General features: G+C 41.3%; 2 protein-coding genes across 2 annotated transcripts in view; one reads left to right on the forward strand and one right to left on the reverse strand.

The window, feature by feature from the left end:
• The window catches only part of LOC115373338 (dolichyl-diphosphooligosaccharide--protein glycosyltransferase subunit STT3B-like), a 62,204-nt gene extending 54,259 nt beyond the window's left edge, over nucleotides 1-7,945 (forward strand). The window contains exons 10-16 of the mRNA XM_030071679.1: nucleotides 2,733-2,944; nucleotides 3,969-4,156; nucleotides 4,893-5,064; nucleotides 5,651-5,824; nucleotides 6,318-6,431; nucleotides 7,253-7,462; nucleotides 7,743-7,945. Coding sequence (XP_029927539.1) covers nucleotides 2,733-2,944; nucleotides 3,969-4,156; nucleotides 4,893-5,064; nucleotides 5,651-5,824; nucleotides 6,318-6,431; nucleotides 7,253-7,462; nucleotides 7,743-7,823 — 1,151 coding nt within the window. The 3' untranslated portion in view covers nucleotides 7,824-7,945. The remainder of the gene's footprint in view (nucleotides 1-2,732; nucleotides 2,945-3,968; nucleotides 4,157-4,892; nucleotides 5,065-5,650; nucleotides 5,825-6,317; nucleotides 6,432-7,252; nucleotides 7,463-7,742) is intronic.
• Nucleotides 7,946-14,164: 6,219 nt separating this feature from the next.
• The window catches only part of LOC115373598 (oxysterol-binding protein-related protein 10-like), a 76,648-nt gene continuing 69,420 nt past the window's right edge, over nucleotides 14,165-21,392 (reverse strand). Inside the window, exons 12-13 of the mRNA XM_030072087.1 lie at nucleotides 17,352-17,505; nucleotides 14,165-16,553 (exon numbers count right to left, since the gene is read on the reverse strand). Coding sequence (XP_029927947.1) covers nucleotides 16,509-16,553; nucleotides 17,352-17,505 — 199 coding nt within the window. The 3' untranslated portion in view covers nucleotides 14,165-16,508. The remainder of the gene's footprint in view (nucleotides 16,554-17,351; nucleotides 17,506-21,392) is intronic.

The following is a 21,392-nucleotide window of genomic DNA, read 5'->3' on the forward strand; positions in this document are numbered from 1 at the left end:
TTCATGACTGTGGTGGATCAAGGAACGTTTGTGCTTTGCGCTCCATCTCTATTCTGCCCACACTGCTGAGCCAGTGTATGGCCCGAGCTCCCTTAAGCTCAGAGTGGATTATACAGACCCAGGGAAGGATTCGCTGCAGGAAGGACCAGTGTTACACACTCCATTTAATGTTTATACACTTCCTGCAAGGACTGTCCCATGCCCAATTACTGCACTGCCTCTCCCAGGATGTACTTAATAATTCTCTCTGTGTTTGTCGACTTTTTCCCTTCTTGTCCATAGGTGTCACATATACTATCCGCTTTTCTTTCCAGTGCGTTCTCTTTCTCTTGTCGTTTGTCTTTCCTATTATTATATCACCAAAACGACAGGTTTGGGATATTATGGATTTGCACCAGCCCTCCTGGCAAATCCTGGCTGTCAGCGTAATAATTCAAATACCTTTTTACTTGAGTCTTTCAAATTTGCTTTGCACCTTCATTATCCCTTGAGGAAAAAAAATGGTGACACGTGACCATTTTTCTAGTGCCACCATCAGGCAAAACATTCAAATTGGGATTGCAGCAACTCCAGTAGTATTTACTTGACTCTCTGAATGTGAAAACCTTTAGCCAAAAAACAGCATTGTAGAATACATCGGGAGTATTGAATGATCAGTCTTCCACTGGTTGGCCAGACCTAATCCATCTAAGGAGGCAGTCCTCTGAAACATGTTGGCACAAGTTTATTGAAGGGATTAAGTTGCTGAACTTTTTTCCTCTTTCTTTCAAAGTTACAGGCTGACCAAATCGTAGAAACAGATTAGAGGCAAAGTCACAAGGCATCCTGGGTTGTTTTGATTCAGGTTTTTTGGGGGCGGGGGGGGTTGTTCACCGACAGCAAGTCTAGTTTCTTTGTTTCTTTCACACTGTCCTCATCTGTTTTCTCACTTTCAGCTCTTTGCACTCTGATGCCAGCTTTCTCACGCATGCTTTCTGTTTCGAACTCTCTCTCTCTCTCTCTGTCTGTCTGTCTGTGTGTACTGCTTTAATGAAAGCTGTTTGATTTCAATGTAAAATATACATGACTATCCCTGCTGCTTGCTAGTGTAAAGTGCTATCTTCTGCTGCCCACCCTTGGCTCTTGGTGCCATTAACGCAGTGTATTTTGCTAGAGTTGCTGACATTTTCCCTTTTTTCCTCCCTCAGTCTTGTTCTGTTTATCTTATTTACTTGCTCTCGCTGCTCCACTCTGTTCCTGTCTATCTTTATCTCTTTCTCACTCTTTGTCTCTCTCTCTACCTATTACCTACTAATCTCTCTCTGAGACACTTTGATCTAGATCCAGCAAGAAACACTCCATGAATACAGACGCATACACACACACACACACACACACACACACACACACACACACACACACACACGCAGATTAATGTGTCACTGTGTACTCCACTTTCCTCTCTGCAGTTATATTTTCTTGTATGACCCCTTTTCTACCTGCATGAAGATGCTGTGCTGGGCAGTCAGAATGTATAAAAAACACACACAAAAACACAAACTGTGGTCTGTACATGACTAACCAGACCACATCTGGAGGTGGTCAAAGATGCATTTGTTCACAGAACAACAAAATGGAAACGCAGTGCATTTAACAAGAGCTGCTCAAATGGAAATAAAATCTAGCTTGTGGATGCAATCTGGAAACACACAAACGTTGGTTGGATTGTAAGATCAATGCCAAAAATGGATGATCAGGATTCATTTGGACGGAGGGAAAGATGATATTAAGTGTCCATTTCAAGTGTATAAATATAGCCACAAGCAGCATTTGTGGATCAACATGCTGCATGAGGGAAACCTGCATGGACCCACACAATACAGGATCTTTTTTGTTTGTTTGTTCCCACCATTTACAGTAGAAGTTACAAGACAAACTATAAAAACAGCTTTTATAGCACCACCATCTGGCCAGCCAGTGCATTTTTTACACATTGTTAATGCTTCAGCGTAAGTTTTAAGTTCAGTGAAGAAAAGACACTTATTCATTTTGGCTTTTGTGCATGGTGATGTTCCCAGTTAAGGTCAGTAGCTAATTCTTGGCCATGTCGTAAAACCGACTGGAAAACAAAATAGCTGAATTGTGCAGCTTGGTGGGATGATGCTGTGTGAGAGTTTTGACAGCAAAAAGTCTAAAATTGAAGAAGGAGAATGAAACAAATCAAAGTGTTGGAATATCTAGATGAGGGATATGGCCATGGCCTATATGGGTTGATGCCTATTGATAGATGCAAATTATTCCTATGACTTAAATTTCAAAAGTTTAGGCAAATATGCAGCTGTTAAACAGCCACCATCACCCCCTGGCTGGTTGGTATTGTATTTGTTTCTTTCTGTATTCCAGTTTTCCAACTTTGGTTGCTGTGCTAATAGTTTGTGACCTGTAGACACCTTAGCAGAGGGGGAAAAAAAACAACAAAAACAAAAAATAATCCTAACAAATGCAATTGGGTTTTGGGCACGTTTTCAGACAGAAAGTTTGTGTTTACTTGTGTTTTTGTGTGGGAAAGAGAAATCTATTCAATGCTTGGCTGGGCTCAAGAGATGTATTTTAATGTCAGGTGTAAATGTGATATGTAAAGTCATATCCAGACACAGTTGGATACAAAGTACATGTTAGTGCCAGGTCTAAATGGGCTCGGTCTCTCTCCTCCCCATAACCTCTTCATCTTTCTCTCTGCATTTCCTTTCCAGTGGCGTTGTATGCCATCAGCGCTGTGTACTTTGCCGGCGTGATGGTGCGTCTAATGCTGACTCTGACCCCGGTGGTCTGCATGCTGTCAGCGGTGGCCTTCTCCAGCGTCTTCGAACATTACCTGGGCGATGACATGAAGAGGGAGAGTCCGCCTGCCGAGGACAGCAGCGACGAGGACGACAGGAAGAACTCTGGCAACCTCTACGACAAGGTCAGGGACCGGCCGTCTGCTTTAACAAAACCACCACATAATGCCTATTAGTGGTGTCAGTTTGTACATGAGTGTTCATCTTAGAGTGGAAGACATGTTTCTCAAACTTTCTTAGCATACAGCAAACTGTCACAGCTGAGTGTCTGTCTCTTCCAGTGTTGGACTCGTCTCCTATTTCATCTCCTCATTTCAAAAATGAGATCATTACTATTTTACTAATTAGCCTATGGGTGTGGTAATTTATCAGCACTACTAATTATACTTCTTCAGTGGATCGTCTCTCACCTTCAAAAGTGGGGATAACTTATCTTCCATGTTTATGCTGCTTTTCTTCTTCTCTACATGGTGGGATATGATTGAACCTGATTTTTAGGAATGATAACAAAAGTAATAAATCTCAGAGGGTCTACAGGCCTTTTAAAAATTCATAAAAAGTCTTCAATTCAGTTTTACAAATCAAATCAGTATTAATATCAATATAAATGTCATTAAATTGTCTTTGACTTCCTTGTATCATATTTTCAATATAAAACATTTTATCTGATTTCATGCATACATTTATTTCAGTCTATTTCTTCATCTTCATCATTTACTTATCTGTGAAGTTCTCTGGAAACTGTTATATGGTTGTATCATATGAAATGTTGTTTTAACAATAATATTCCTACCTAAACGTTACTTCTGCACTCAATCACAAACATAGGATTTACCTTTAAACTCGCCTGAAATGCTGATTTGTTTGAGAAAAAGTCCCCAAAAAATAAGTTATTAAAATTTGTCTAAAAAGCATTATATTTAACCGTGTAAAACCTGTAGACGCATTGGAAATGGTAATGAGTTACAGCGTCGGAAAGTAAAGCTGTTTCTGTAATATCTCACCGTGTAATATATTACCACCTCACACTCATGGAGAATTCTCTCGGTGGAGACAATGCCCAGTTTCACGGGTGATTGGTCTTATTTATAGGTTCTGTATTCTTGTTTTTTTGTCTTGTCTGTGGGTGATGTCGGCTCCCCCCTGCAGGCTGGGAAGGTGCGTAAACATGTATCGGAGCAGGAGAAGGCAGAGGAGGGACTGGGCCCCAACATCAAGTCCATAGTCACCATGCTGATGTTGATGCTGCTCATGATGTTTGCTGTGCACTGCACCTGGGTCACCAGCAACGCCTACTCCAGCCCAAGTGTGGTGCTGGCATCATATAACCATGACGGGTGAGAATACAGCAACACACACACACACAAACACACTACGCACTTATACTGGTTTTCAGTCAATATAGAGTTTAGAAGGCCAATACCGACACCAATATTTTTGGAGTGACATTGCCAACAGATGATTTTTCAGTTTCTTTAAATTTTACCATTTTTGCAAAGACATGCAGGGATTCAGTGTTTTACCCCTGAGTTTTATTCTTAGCATTAAAACTGTTCACCATAAGCCACATAAATCAAATTATTTTACACGGGTCAGAAATTGCTTATGGCAGGGTGAGGTTTCATTTCAGGTTTCACAGCCTCAGGTCATGAAATCTATTGCATACCTGAATCACAGCTCAGATTTTACAGCTTGACACCACTGAAGCTGAAGAAAATCACATCTTCACTTCAGCAAGGACAGCACTGACAGGTCGATACCAGGTTTTTATTAAAACGCCAGTATCAGCAAATCCATTTGTTCTAAGCCTTATTCTGTCTATACATACATAAAGCCATGATGCAAACATACGTGGATGTAACACCACTCCAGTCTCAGCCAGGTGGTTGCTTTTTTACAACCTTAGCGTTTAAAAACACACACGAACATTCAGCATGCTTGCAGGCAAAACAGTGCCTCCCTGCCAGTGTGGAGGACAAACATCCAGTGTTGATTGAGTGTGTGTGAATGGCATATATGCACAGAATAGTTCACTGAAAGTTTAGTTTGTAAACCTCTCCCTGTCACAACCAGTTCCCGCAACATCCTGGATGACTTCAGGGAGGCCTACTATTGGCTGAGACAGAACACAGACGAGCACGCGAGGGTGATGTCCTGGTGGGATTACGGCTATCAGATAGCAGGCATGGCCAACAGAACAACGCTGGTGGACAACAACACGTGGAACAACAGTCACATAGCGCTGGTGAGTGCCTAACCTTCAACACTCTACTTGATCTTAGGGTTGTCCTCTCTAATGCATGAAAATACTTTTCTCTTTGTCTGTTTTAGAAAATGCAGGGATGACAGCCACCTTTTGTTTAACATCTACTTGATGATGACCATTTCTCCAGAAGACATTAGCGCTAAGCTAATCCACTGTAAACCGTTAGACAATGGTGGTGTTGGGGGTAACATCCAACAGTGTTGAAAAGAAAAAAAAAAAACAGCTGCCAGTGCAGGTGTCATTGAAAATATAGAGGTGCTGTGGTCGTATCCTTGAGCAGCAAGTTTTTGCAATGTCTCTGTCTTTAGTAGTTTTTCTCAGCTCTATAGTGTCAGGGTTGTACAGTTTTTTTTTTTTTAGCTCCTCTTAGTGCCATATTTTCCAACCACAGTGAGTTTTGATTTGCTGTCTTTGTCTACAGCACCACCAAGTGGTCATACTGAATGTTGTACCACTACGCTCAACTTTGATGCCTATGCAGGGAACCTGAGATTTCAATTACATGTTGATGCAATCGTATGTCATTTATGAAATTTTCCTCAAATCGCTATTTGTTCTCCTTCAGGTGGGCAAAGCCATGTCATCTAATGAGAGTGCCGCCTATGAGATCATGAGGTCACTGGACGTTGACTACGTCCTGATCATCTTTGGAGGTGTGATTGGCTACTCAGGCGATGACATCAACAAGTTCCTGTGGATGGTGCGCATTGCCGAGGGGGAGCACCCCAAGGACATCAGGGTGAGAGAGATATCATGAACACTTAAGTCACTTTGGTGACTTATCGCCTTTTCCTCAAAGAGAGAAACACTCTGCACATTTGATGAAGGTGAATGTCGAACAGTTGTTAAATATTGACTTCAGAGATTGCTGGCTGCAAAGAGGAATCCATATGAATGTTTAATGTGCCCTCCGAGCGCTGCTGAGGGAAAGAGTGCCATCACCACATTTTTTCTTCCTTTTCCTTTTTTTTTGTATTTCCTTTTTATTTTGCTAGCGAAAGTTGCATGAGTGCATATGACATATGATGTGAACAATAGTCATTGTTAAGTTATCATCATGGCAGTTTCATTCAGTAAACTGCCAAACTGCAGGGACCCGTTGCTTTTTCAGCGAGAAAAAATCTATACCATCACAGCCCTAGCGGTGCAGCTGCAAAATAAAATGATATCATTGATCAAAGTGTGTGTCAGCTCTCTCACCATCTGCCTGTCTCTTTCATCCCTCCCCTCAGGAAAGTGACTACTTCACCCCCCAGGGAGAGTTCAGAGTGGACAAAGCTGGCTCCCCCACCCTACTCAACTGCCTTATGTACAAAATGTCTTACTACCGTTTCGGAGAGATGCAGGTTTGTCTGTTTTAATCATTTTGTTGGACATGGATTGTATCATTTTTGTCATTCTTATGTGTATGTGTACTCCTTGTAGTACATAACTGACAATTAAGTTAATTACAAAGAGCTCATCACTTGTACTTAACATAGTTTCAAATGGACAAATAGGACTAAAGTCACTTTCACACTTGTGTTTTCACCCCGGGGTGACTACAGGGTAAGCATATAAGCACATTTATTTTCAACCCAGAGCAGAAACCTCCACCCCAGGGTGAATTAAACCCGGCTTGGTACATGTCACCATGCAGAGAAGTGTTTTCCCTGACGTAAAAAGCCTACGGTGAAAACAGGGTTAAGCTCACCCTTCACTCAGAGGAGCAGCTCCAACAGCTGAACTGGTATTATTCTGCTGGTTTAACCATAAGCAGCCAGCCCAAAAAATAGCTAAAATGTCAAAAGCAGTTTGATCTGGCAGAGAAATTGTCCAACTGGTTAACATCTGGAGTAGTGAAAATATTCAAGGACAGGATTTTTGCTGCTATGATGGACTGTTTTCATGTTACTATGGTGACACTGCTCTGAGTACTGACCTTCATATTATAGTTGAGAAATTATTTATAAAAAATGTCTCTGCAACTCTGGTTTTAAGTAATAAGTGTGAAAACACCCTCAGCCCTGACCCTGGGCTGAGTGTACGCCTGCAGGTGAGTGATTATGGCACATGTGAAAAGAAGTAAGGTCAAACTCGGGGGTGAGAGATCTTGGTGTGAAAGCAACTTATGTTCCTTGATGGCACATATAGTTTCAGTAAGACATTAGTCTCTTTTCTTTCCCAGTTGGACTTCCGGACGCCACCGGGTTTCGACCGGACACGTAACGCTGAGATCGGCAACAAGGACATAAAGCTGAAGCACCTGGAGGAAGCCTTCACTTCAGAGCACTGGCTGGTCAGGATCTACAAGGTCAAGAAGCTGGAGAACAGAGACCGTGTGGAGCACAAGCTCCGAAACACCAACGCCACCAAGCAGAAGTACACCTCCAAAAAGGTAAGTTGGCATCGTTGGACCTCTGCACCCTGTCTTGTCTAACGTGGCTCTTTAGTTTGACACTTGGACTGTCGTGTCTTGCAGAGGAGTCTCTTGGTAAAGGTACTTTTTACAATGGCAGCACATTGACTGTATCTGAGTATTTCTGCTGTCTTGAGACATGACTGAAGATGTTTTGAAAATTGATGTGCTTCAAATTAAGGTTCATTTGTCTTCTTTGTCTAATGAGCAGTGCCAAAGGCTTTGACCATATTTTTTGGTTATTTTTTACTTCTTCCAGACTGCCAAGAGGAAGCGTGGATACATCAAGAATAAGCTTACCCTCAAGAAAGGCAAGAAACTGACCAAGAAATCTTTATAGGAAGTCCTACATCAAAAGGGGCACATTGGGGACGAGAGAGAGAAAAATCGTACGTAAAATTAAAAAAAAAAAAAAAAAAAAAAACTTTCAACAACAACAAACAGCAAAGTTAATCCACCAATCAAGATGAATAAAGAACACCAGAGGTTCTCCGGACCTTTGTCACCCCGAGCGTCTTCGGCTGGAGGTCCAGGTCAGAAATTCTGCCATCACCTAGGAAAGGGGAGGTTCTGCTGAACCCCTTTGACCTTTGACCTGGTAAGGAGAGGTCAAGGGGCAGGAGGGGAGGTGTCGGCTAGTCCGAGATCCTCCCATTGTTGGTTTTAACCTGAGGAACTTTGACCTTTGACTCGCATTTCTTTTTGTACTTGAATGTGCTGGTGAGTGAGGCAGAGAGAGCAAGAGAAGAAGAGAGAGAGAAAGAGAGAGAGAGAGATCAATTGTCCTTACACCAGGGACTCAGTTCAGGAATGCTCAATGTATTGCACTGTTCAGATAGAGAAATAACCTGGAGAGTCTACAGAAGATGGTGTACCGCTGATGTTAAATTGAGGATGAAGGGCGGATGATGTTTCCCTTGTTGCTATTCATTATTAAATTCTCCTGCTTCATAAATGCTCCATTTTAGTGGAAAAGGAGAGAGAAAACTACAATTTACCTGCCTTCCACCCAGCTTGTTAAATTTTATCGATAGCCATCTGGCTCCAAGGTGTATGGCAGTAAATTCAACAAGCTTGTCAGAGGACAACTTAAAGCTGTTACCACACCCTGAGCAGCTATCAGGCCAGTGTCCCTAAACCATCATACAGGAGCTGAAACTGAGAACCACACACTAATGGTCAGTTAGTTTGTGTCATGGGGAAGATTTTTTTTCCCCCCCAATTTGTCATGGGGGATCACTTCCCTATATACTCTGAGCAAACGAGGAGAAGCCGTCCCCCTTCATCCCATCTCATGGTGTTGAGCTGAAGGTTGTTGGATTGCACAGATCAGTTCAGCTGTGTATCACATTCCTATCTGCAACATTAATACATTGTTGAACCACACTGGAAGAACTGGACATGGCCCAGAACAGCGCAGGCCTGGGTTTCCCAAAAGCTCTTTAGTCCTAAGATCATCTCCATTCATTTTCAAGTCGGCGGGTACAAGATAATTTTATGTGTAAGCTACTATGGGGAAACCAAGCCAAGGACCAAGGTCTATAAATTATTAGGTTGTGATATGTGAAAGTTGACAAATCCTTGACTGACATGGGACCAGCATTGTGCAGGGCTAGCACGGTGTATTTATCCAGAAACAATTCTTCGTCCTCGTGTTTGTCCTGCGGTCGCCAAATAACACACTTTGATCAGAGCACAGAGGCAAGAATATGTTGCTCACACAGTCCAACATAATCCATTTCAATCTGTATACAACACCAGAGCATGAAATCTGAATCAGTCAAGCTTTAGGAAATAGGACACAGTGTCACCAAACCATCTCTGCAGTTTGTATTTCTGGGTTTCAGGAGGGAGAAATTATTACTTCTAAGTGAGAGCGAGGATGAGTAATGTTTAGATAAGAGGCAGTGTTTGTTCAGTCAGTCTCAAGAGGGTGTTCAGCTGCATTCGAGGGCTTTTAATAATCACCTAACTATCAGTCATGGTTAGACTGAAGTTAAACTCAACCACGAGTCACAAGCACTAGAAGCTATAGGGCCCAAGTTCGTGACTCCCTTTTTGCTGGCAGTGCTTAGCATATTCTTTAAAGGATGCTCGACATGTCTGCCACTGTTGCTGTGTGATTACTGAAATCCCATTTTAAGTGGAGTCCTCATTTGCTCAAGTTGAACTGCTTTTAGCTTTCAGCTTTCAGCGCCCTGGGTGGCGAGTGCTAAAAACACTTCAGCTCCCTCCATTGTTAGAAATGCACAAAAGCACATTCTTCCCCATGAAGTAATGAGGGGAGAGGAGCACCATGCTGTTAAACATCAGTGTTTGGTGAACACACAGCTTGTAGAGTCCCTCCACTGAACCTGCCCGTCATTCTGTCTAGTGTCCACCAGTGTCTTTGAGTCAAATCTTGAGGCCTGATTTCTGATTTCTACATACCAGACTGCCTCTCTCTCTTTAAAGGTGCAGTGATAAGAGAATCTCCAGGCCGACTGGTTATTCCCTGATGGATTTAGACATTGTTCTGCACTTTATCGAGTTGTCTGCCAGAAGATGCTGTTCTTTTCCAAGAGTTTTCAGAGGGCTTCAAGCAATGTTACACTCAAATCAATATTTGTCAGATGCTGTCATGCCTCCAGTGTTTTGTTCTTACCAGACTATCTTCACTCATTTTTCAGTTGGCCTGTATTTATAGTCATGCAAACAGCAGCATATTGGTGAATTTTACATACTATATGTCTGATGCGTCATTGTTTTGATGTGTAATTTGTCTCCTCTGTAAGCCACACTTTCCCTTCAGTTTTATCTCCCTTAAGCAGTGTCTCCTATGAAATATTACTTTACATATCCGACCTGTGTGAGCCAACTTTTGACTCTGTCGTGCGAGGTTTTTGTCGAAGGAATGCCAACTTAAGCAAGTCCAGGTGGAGAGGATCGTATTGGCCTTAACAGCTAAACCACCAGAAAAATCATATCATTTCCAGAGCTCAACTGAGACTGAGTGTATTTATTACATGAACGATGGAGGCTGCGTTGGCTAGAGCAAACGGAGCATCCTATCATGAAATGCAAGGATTTTATTTCATTTTTGGGTTTTCTAAGTCAAGGTTTCTTCCATCAATTGTAATGATCTGGATGCTGGTGTGAGAATGAAACATGCCTTTTTGAATAAAGAGGTTGAAATAATTTTTTTTCAAGTGTTTTCAAGTGTGTTTCTCAGATTTTACGTGCATGTGCTTTATCATAACTACTGCAGTCTTGTCTAATAGTGCACTGCTTATATTAACAATGCATCTGTAAGTTATAATTTTGTTGTTTTCAACACTTTTGCAACACCAGTTAACCTTGCACCTTTGCATTTTCACAACTTCAACAAGTTCTTCTTTCTGCACTCACATTTTTGACACTTTGACTAATTACAGAAGTTGTCGTTGGATCCTAGGTATTTGGGTTCAACTAAGTGCCCAATTAAAAAGTGTTTTCAGTGTTTACTTACAAGTATGAATATTTATGTAGAATAAGTTAAAACTTGCATATTTCCCCTGACATCAGTCCAAAGCACATACCACTCTGCTATCATTCGCTCTCAGAAACAAGCTCTGAGTTGTTCCAGTAATGATGCATCTAAACTTGAATCACCACCAAACACCATGTTCAGATCCTCACAGTGGTACCCACTCAGGCAACTTAGTTTATATGAACTGAATGTGAAATGTAAGTGAATTCATGGGAAGGCACCATGATCTTTTCATTCTGTGGATTCCTGACATCTTGTCCTTGTCTCGCTGCTTCCCTCACTATCGGAACTAAATCAGTCATTAAGGAGATACTCCGGTTAGGGAGCGAGCCAGCGGTGCATAACAACGAGGAGCTCCTCTCATAAACTACAGCAGCAACAATCATCTTCCAGCTCAGCTCACTGATCACCTTTATTGGTGTGTGCGTATATTTTAAATTGTTTGTGCCACTGTAAGTGTCTTGCTAAAAATATATTAACTGAACTCCAACACAAATACACTATCTAGCTAATTGCTGCCAAGAAAATGATTGTCTATATTTGAAATGACCACATACACTCCCCCCAACAAAACCACATGGATCACACCTTAGAATGCCTTGAAGTGATCAATGTGGAGCTTTCTGTGGGTAAAATGGATCCAATAAAACTAAAATCTAGCAAATTTAACTAAAATGCAAAGAATCTGTTTGTATGTCCGTCCATCCGTCCGTCCTTTAATTATTTCGACAGCCATCCGACATGGATCTGAGGAGATGACACCCAGCCATTCACCCGATCGACTTCACATTTGGCGGGTTTATTGCTGAGGACCCGAGGAAGTTCTGTGTCAAATCTGTTTGGATGAGCGTTTCTCCAGAAAGCTGCCATCATTCTGTTCCAAAGAGGCACATTTTGAACGGGCACTTCCTTTACTGGTATGAAGGAAAGAATTCAGCCTTGACTAAACCTTGCGAAAACAATGATTTTATGATTATTCCTTCCAGTATTGGAGAGTACTTACGTTTCTTCTTAATGGAGTGCTGCACTGAAACTGTGCTTTAAGGAAAGTCTTGTGACACAGGAAAGGTTCATACGGAAACCAATAATTTGGTTTTCTTGAGGTAACAAGATAATGAACCAGTTCTCATGGGAAAGCGAGCTGTCATTTCAAGATAACAGTCCAAGTGAATTTTGATTTCCAGATAATAGCGCTGTAAAACGTGCTCTCGGCTTCCGTAGTTTAATCACGATTGGGCATCTGTCAGTTTTGCAGAATATCTCAGATACTGGAAGTAAGATTTCAAATTTTGTTCAGTTGTCTCTGCATGTCACTTTTCTCTACTGTCACGTATTACTTTACTGCTCCTTAATGTGTTTTGTATGCTGCTTGCCTTTTAAAATTTGTGTAACCAAAATGGCTTCCCCACACACACACGCACACACACACACACACACACACTTGCCTGCAGACTGAAAAAACTGTAGCAGTTGACTCAGACTGATTGCGTAAGACAAGAGATGGTGAAACTCTTCCTTACATCTCAATCCTTCATTCTCCCAGCTTTCCATCAACTTTTTATGATATAGTACATTTAAAATATTAATGATTCTTTTTTATTACTTTGTACTAGCAGTCATCATGTTGAGATGCACCAGTGCAGCTTGCTGATGCTGATCAGGGACAGCACTGAAGAGGGCTGTGGTTCTTACAGCCCATAACAAAAAGCCTTGCACTGTATAATAACCCATTTGCACATTTTGGAGTAACCTATCATTATCATTACGTAAGGGTGCTACATGTACAATTCCATGAATAAATCACTGTCAAATTAATCATGATACTTCTCTCATACCAGAGATATTGTTATTGCTGGTGTTTCTCCAATTAAGACTATATTCCTGCTTGCTTCCTGTCATAAACTGCCTTTGTGGAGCAAAATGGAGCAAAATCATCCTTATGTTGTTCTGTGCCAGTATTGATCCAAAAGGTTTCTCAAATCTGGCCCGGTGGCAAACATTGTAATCAGCGGCACACAGACCAGTCGCAGGTCTCCTCACTGATGGATTTGTTTGTTTACTGCACCGTCTCAAAATTAATACGGTAATTATTTACTTAATGAGCATGCCGCACCAATAACAGGCACTTGTGAAAAGTGATGTGCTGGCCCTCTAATAGGAGCGTCATAATGAAGCTGCCAACCCGTTGTCACTGCAGGTCTGGAGATGGGATGCCACGCTTTGTGTAAATGGCATAGATGATCTCTGTGACAGCTGTGACAGTGGGCAAAATGACAGGAGAATGTGCTAAGGTTATGGATGGAGGAATGTGAGGGAGAGCGTGATAAAATGTTGTCAGGCTGTCTCTGTAGTTCAGGGCTGGAGGGCAGCAGTTATCACCCTGGAGGGAGCGATGTCTTCACTGAGATGCCCTTGTTGACAAAAGGACACTGTGGGACATCATATCACCCACACAACTCTCAATGAGATACAAGCCTGCCCGTCAGGCAGGGCAGTAGGCGCTCTGGTGGTGAGATACAGAAAAGCAGATTTCAGTCCATTCATACAAAGGAGTTTTTTATTTGTGAGTTTGTTGTCTTTGCTGCTACAACTTCAAAATGGTACTGCTTCAGTTTGCTCAACAGATGGCAGCAAAAATATACCAATACACTGTTGGGCAGATTTTTTTTTTTTTTTTTTTTTTTTTTTTTTTGATGATTAATGTATTGATGTGATTATCAACTACTATAATACTACACCTATAATGCTGCGATGTTATTATAATCCTGTAATGAATTTTAGAAGAATATAGCTATCACAGGAACTGTAAACATAATATAACTGTATTATTGTGTGGGAACTACACAGTGATACCACAGGAAACAAAGGCTTTGAAACCTGAGAAAACTGATTTGATTTCATTGAAAAACATGAGGGGCAAAAAAGGTGATGAGTTCAGTGTTTACTTTCAAGTATCAATATTTTTAAGTAGAATAAGTTCAAACTTGCATATATCCCCTGACATCAGTCCAAAGCACATACCACTCAATTCTGCAATTCTACATCTGTTGAATTCTTGAGTGAATTCCTCCACGACCCTCAGGAGTCCTCTGGTGCCTGAAAGACGGCGCAGCTGCTGACATTTCTCTGTTTTGTGACGAGCACCCAAGAAAAGAAGCCAGGACGCCACGGTGTGATCGTAACAGATCTTTATTTTAAACAAATACAGATCTTGTTAAATTACCCTGCCCCAGTATGTGGAGTCTACCCTCTACAGTCAAGTGTTGCATAGGTTTGTTCTCTATACGGCCCGGTGGTGAACAGAACAACGAGTTTGGTTGTTTATTTGGTTGGTCAAAGCTCCACGATGACACTGCAGCACTGATGACTACAAACATTCACATCGGAGATGATTTGAAATGTTAAAGACTTTAGGAAGGAGGAGCTTGGCTCCAGTGTGATCTGGCATGATGGATTTTCCAAACCACTTAAGTACTAGAAGTATCTCTAGCACTGATTACAAGTAGAGCAAGAAATATGTTTTAATGCTGAGATGTTTCTATGAGACCAGAATCGTGAGGTCTACAGATTACTGTGTTAAGGATCCCTTAATTTAGTACTGAGCCAGCTACATATGGCTCATAAAAAAGAGACGGGGGACTTTAATCAAGTACACTGACAATATTTCCCACTCTGAAACTCCAATAAGCACCTTACTATTGTAACCCGATGAACAAAGATGATATTCCTGCTGAGATATCTCACATCTCACTCGTACAGTGATCATGATCACCACACCACAGCTGTGTCTACAAAGTGTACTACAGTGCTTATCAGTTTTATATAAGGCAAACACACACACACACACATACGTGACAAGCGCACATATATCAATCATGACTTTAGGCAGATGGCAATCCATTTGGTGAAAATGCAGGTTTTTGACATACCACACCTAGAAACATTATAAAGTCATGAAAGGTCAAAACATGATTAAACCTCTGCAGTCAAATCAGCAGGGCGAGTGCCGCGTTCACGTCTCGCTGATTGTGTAATTTTCACGTGTAAAAGCAGATTGGAGTTTTAGTTTGACAAACATCTCCTTGAGGCAGATGGTATCCCACTGGTTGAATTAAACCTCAGTGGGCAGAGACGACAACATATAGCTGGTGCCAAGCTGGCAAATTACTGCCAAATGACAGGGACAAACTCATCAAAATGTAAATCAAAAATAAAAAAAGGTAACAACTTTGTTTTTATTCTTTCATGAGTCTCCTATCGCTTGTCATGGAGGGCTTTCAGGCGAGCTGAAGAGCTTAACTGACTTTTTTTTTTTTTCCACAGCAGCCATTTTGACATGAAATAGCAGGGTAAACTCAGGGTGTCTCTAATGACATTAATTAAAGCTCTGTTCTATTTCATTGTGCCAGCATGCACAACAGCAGGACCCTGGCTCTGTTAGGCCTGAATGGAGCAGTGCTGTGATTAATGCCATTAAACACCTCTGTTTACCTGTTGTTCATCTCACAATGGCTGCTGTGAAACGGGCATATTGGCTAGTAAAGTAGTTTGAGCACCGGTCTTCATACCCTTGGCTTTGTCTCTTTCACTGAGCTCCGGCCAGAAAAGCTGTTGTTCTTTGGCTTCCTTCCCATGTGATTTAACTCGACCAGAGGAAGTATCTCTGTTTGATCGGGGATTAAAACTCGTAATTGAATTATTACAGTGAAAAAGAACCTTAAGATGATAAATGCTTGTAGTTTAAGGATGGAGCGTTTTCCCCCTCATGAATATGGAGGACGACTTCAGGTGGAATATAATTTCCTCCAAAAAGTTCAATCTCACATTACGTTTTAATGAGTTTCATTACTGAGAGCAGAAGCGGGCCGGCGGCTTTGGCCCGTGATGAAATCCATCTGGCTACATTCTGCATCGCTCTCTATGCATGTCAATGAAATGTGCGTAGGGCTGTTTTTCCAAAGTAGCATCAAAACACGTCACAACGTCATTCACTCTTACAAACACACATACAGACTCTTTATACATTGCTGTTTACACTAAATTATACAGTGGATTGTGCAAAAAACCTCTGTGACCAACATTGTTGTTCAGTACATTGTGCAAACAACTAAAAAGTAAGAGGGGCAGTAGCATGTTTACAAGTTCTTCTGGTATTTGGATCTACATGTACTTCATAGAAAAAAAGCTGTCCCGTTATATTCGGTCGGTTTCACTCTAGTCAGCCTCTCTGTGTCCGTCTGAATAATCTCCTAAATGGCCATGCTTGTGTAACGTCACCCTCAGCTCACCAGGGGGCGCACACGTTTCTGATTGGACACAGGAACCCATGAGCTTGTTGTTCACTTGTCCGTCTCCCTCCATTACTCTTTGGCACCTCTCCTTCTGGCTTGAATGGCTGCCTCTTCCTCTCCTCTTCCTCTGCTTTTGTCGTTCGGCCTCTTCTGCAGGTGGGCTCGCCCTCTCTCTCTCTCTGACTGCCCCCGCTGCCCTCTGGAGAGCTGCACCCAAGGCTCCTGGTCAGTGTGTTTTCCATAGAGGGTTGTGGTACACCCAGCCCTCACCCTACACACACACACACACACACACACACACACACACAAAGGAAACAGAATCTCAAAAACTGATCAGCCAACATCAGTTTACTCTGCACTGCTGGCAGCATATCAGAGCTTACAGAGGGCCGAGGGGCTGTGCTTAGCTGCTATCTAGGATCAGCTTACCTGCTATTTCTCCTATAACTTCCCTACACCTGACCTGCTATTATATGTCGGCAAAATCATAGGCATGATAATTATTAGAATCAGAAATGATAAATGATAAACCCTATGTGAAAATGTGCAAATTTGACAGGCTGGAATACTTAATAATGCACCTGTATTGTGAAAGGACCACACCAATGATTTTGCATGTTTAGTGTAATATTTCAAAATGCATAGCAAGCAGTCATATTTCAAAACTCCATTATCATTTTTCGTCCTTTTTATCCAGCCGCTGGTTTCCATTCATTCCGCTAAGATATGAAAATGGACTTTCAGAGACTTCAAACTTTCTTCATACCCATTTTCCATCACCGTAAAGTCATCCACATTAGTTTTCCTAAAAGCAGCAGCATTGTTGTGTTTTGCTGATTTGAAACAACCAATTCAAATTTGAAAATTGAGGAATTTTGATTATATTGTTGTGAAATCTTTAGTACTGGCATGGACTTTTAATGTTGCCATGTGTTCTTTTAAATCATGTGTAGTAATTCTTCTTTTCAATTTTTTTTTTTTTTCAATTTTTTTTTTTTTTTAATCGTGATCATTTTAAATCCCACTGAGAATGTGAGCATCACTGGTGTGTGTTCCTCCTTTTCCTCACCTCCTTGATAAAATATTTGGGCTTCCATGCTGTTTTGGTGGCAGCTCTCTGTTTGCCCTCGATGCGCTGCTTCTCCTCCAGACGGTGTTTGTGTTCTGTGGCGGCGTCCATGTTTCCTGCCTTCAGTGACGCCGTGACGTGCTGCCAAAGACACCTGGGCACAGCGACAGCACAACACCACCCGTTTGTTATGGTGACACTTGGGGAACAGGGGAAACACAACATCCTACCACATAGTTTAAGGTGTCCGTCATGTGAAAACTGTTTCTTACACTTCTTTATTGTTAGTTTAGTTTGTGCTCAGTATGTAAGTCTGTTTGGGGTAGAAATTCATATTCTGCTGTGCAAAGAAAAACCTGCGAAAAAAAAATCATTAACCTGAGTTTATGTGTTTACTCTCCACTCCATCCCTGATCATGCACATATGTAGATCCATACAAGCATACATACATTTAATTTAATGCATTTTTGAACAGAGATTCGCCATACAAAAGTCATTTTAATCCAGAACTACACTTAATCTGTGTCCACACACATATAAAGAGATAGCTAATAACATCAAACCTAGTTTCCATCCACACAGCTTGCCAAATCAAGCAAGAAGTGAGACGCTTTACTCCTGTCCCTTGTCTTACCCAACATGCAGCAGGCAGAGCTGTGCACTTTACAACACATGGACCCTCTCTCCCCTGACTTTTCTTTCTCACCCTCAGTTTGATGCCTATGTCCATTAAGTAATACTTCTGTTCTCAGTGACATTTAGAACCAGGTAATTCGTGGAATTGCCTCGCCTGCCTGGAGAATGAATCGCCTCATGGGGGATATTAAGCTGATGACACATGGACGGCTTTTTGCAGAAATGGGCACAAGCCTTCAGCGGGGACGGTGTCTGGCTAAAAGGGGGGAAAAAATCAATGTGGGTAATGGACTGAGCTGCAAAGGAACGCAAGTATAATTAGAACTTAAGCAAATTATTTTAAAAATAAAAAACCTAACTGTTGGTCACATTTAGCGGAAAAGCTTCTTATCTGCCAGTTGCTTTCAAGACATCCCTTTACACACCAGACAAATGGGTAAACTTAGTATTTTGCTCTGCTCTGTCATTTGCATTGGGGCAATTCACACCAGACAACTGCAGGTTGAGTGTCCTATACCACTCACATGACACCAGTTGCAGCTCCAAAGTAAAAGGAGCATTCATCAGCCTTAGAGGAGGTGTGGCATTTGTCAGCTCTGACCTTATTAAAATGTTGATACCCATCATTTATAACTGTACACAACACCAAGTCACTGCTGCTGTAGCTTTAGCGGTAAGAAACCTGGCTGAGGCTGTGTAGTTATAGCGTAATGATAGGTATCAACATTTTAATACGACTAGTCTGAAAAATACTAAACCTGTTCACAGTTTATAAGCTGTTCTACTTTGTTCTATCTAATCCGGTTATTCTCCAGCGATCTGACCCCTATCCCGCTATCTCACACTTTTTCTGTTTACTTTTTCTGTTTGCTTTCACACCAAAGTCTGTCTGGACCTGTAAATGCAAAGAACTCCAGGTATCAGATGTGTCAGCCATGTTTGATTTTTTTTGCTACAATGGAGATTTTGGTATACTTATCTTTACCTACATCTGAATGTTTATTTGTGAACAGAAGAGGTAGTGCATGTCAGAGGTGAATGATTACAGAGATCTGCTTGGTTCAGTGAAATTATTTTTTTCATTAGACCTTTTTGACTTCTAGGCAAAAAGTGTGTATTGAGTGGCACAGGACCCTTGGAGTGAGACAACAACTCTTACAACCAAAAGCCTGCATCAGGGATTGTCTTTGGCGTTAAACCTCGATTCTCTGTCATAAGACATCCTTGGGGTGATCTGCTGGTCCATATTTCTTTCTATTCTGTTTTACGATTCACCTCACTGTATGAAAAATGACTAGAACAGAGGTTGATATTGATGGTGACGCAGTGTATATCTGTCATACCATGTTGACGAGTGACTTCCCATTCACAGCTTCTTACTCCGAATATCAAATTTTACTTTACCCTTTCAGCAGCAAAAATACTTTCAGCTGAAACAAATCTTTCCTTCCATAATTGATGATCTCAAAGAGGCTTAAGTGAACATGTAATGTCTCCCTCCTCTGTCACTAGACCAGATTATTTATCACGTGTACATGTTGCCAAACAGCCACCCGCTTCCCATCACACACGTGTATGTTCTCCTCCTTATTACATAAAAATTGCATGACTTATGGAACAGCTGAACACTTAATTACCAGCCGGCAGCACATGGTATGGAGATGGAGGAGGGAGACCTGAGGGCCTGGAGCAAAGGAGGAGAGGAGAGGAAAAGAGAGGAGAGGCGATCCAGACCCTCTTAAACAAAGCCACCTCAAACAGATGCAAACATGAAAGCGAAGAAATATAGGAAGGAGAGAGGGAGGAGATGAAGGTGAGAGGGAGGAAAGGGAACCTGAGTGTGTCTCTCTGTGAAGAGTCCAGATGGGAGAGTGAGGGAGATGGCAGGTGTACCAACATCCTGTAATGCTGATAGAGGTGATAATTACTTCATCAGAACTTAAATCAGCCTATCAGACGGTGTTTTAAATATATGATTCCCCCACAGCCGCAGCCTCAGTTTTAACATGACGTAACCACAGCATGTCAGTGTTTCTTCTTACCTCCTGCAGCATTTACTCCACTCTGTCTTTGTGTCTTATACATATAGGTACTCTTTCTAATTCATAAATGTGGGTGTCTCTACCAAAATCTGTCAAATAAGTCATGCAAATAAATTCTGGACTGAAATTCTGATTTAATTTGGCACAACAGGTAAGTGTTTTTAATATTTCTAAATACTGGATGACATAATAGATGGTAAAGCTGTTCAATTAACTTTATTTGAGGGGACATAAGCATGATTAACTCATAAGAAACTAACACTTAATTCATGCCATTTCAGAGTTAGTTATTATTATTAACAGATCTTTCATAAGTGTTAAAGGACCAATTCACCACTTTAAATGAGGGGCCACAAACATGACTGTGATAATCATGAGAGGAGGCTAAAGCTGAGTTAATGATGACTATGGTACTTGGATTTAAACAGAATCCATGTGCTATGTGATTGATCAGTTTTTAGGTTTGTCCATTGACCTGCAGTCTACTATGTAGAGGATGACCATGCTTAACTCAGAGATCATGATGATTGAAATAAAACAGTTCTAGCGTTAAATGATGAATTGCTCTGTTACTCTTGCATATTCCTGATAATTCATGAAGTTTTACATGCATGAATTAATCCTTTTTCATGCATGAATATATATGAATGTCACAGTTAGAAATATATATTTGTGAAATGTGAAGATAGAGTATATAGCTACTCTGAGAGAGTGAAAAAACTGCTATAGGATATGGTATGTAAAGTGAAAATATGTGTATGTGAGAGGCCCACAATGAATGACAACATACACAGCCCCTCAGAGGGGGTACATGCATGATTTATATTTTCTTTTTCCTTTTTTTTTTTCTTTTTTTTTTGAGCTGTAATGAAACTCAGTCATTCACTGACGGGGTAACGGTTGGCTATATATGAGAGAAAAAAAAACGTTTAAAAGAAGGGTGGGCAGCAGTTTGAGTGGCTACTGGCTATTACACAAATTGTGTGTAGCTGTGAAAAGAAACAACCATTAACTGGCTATTCATCAAAGGCTTAGTTGGCCTTAAAATCATCTTTGTGCCTCTGTAAATATTGTGGTGGTATTCAAATGATAATTCCTCCATGATTTAGCAGCAAACAGACTCCCACACGATCTTACTTGTAAAATCAGGCATCTTCCCTGATGAGGGTCTAGCAGTGGTTCCAGATAGTGTGCACAGGTGTTCAGTTCTCTTATCTGGGATCTGTTCAGTCATTTAGTTATTTATGCTGCCGCTTATTTCTCTGACAACAGGAAATTCTACCTGAACTTGGTGCCTGTCACACACACACACACACACACACACACACACACACACACACACACACACACACACACACACAC

The sequence above is a fragment of the Myripristis murdjan genome, chromosome 16, assembly GCF_902150065.1.
Source record: "Myripristis murdjan chromosome 16, fMyrMur1.1, whole genome shotgun sequence".
NCBI lineage: Eukaryota > Metazoa > Chordata > Actinopteri > Holocentriformes > Holocentridae > Myripristis > Myripristis murdjan.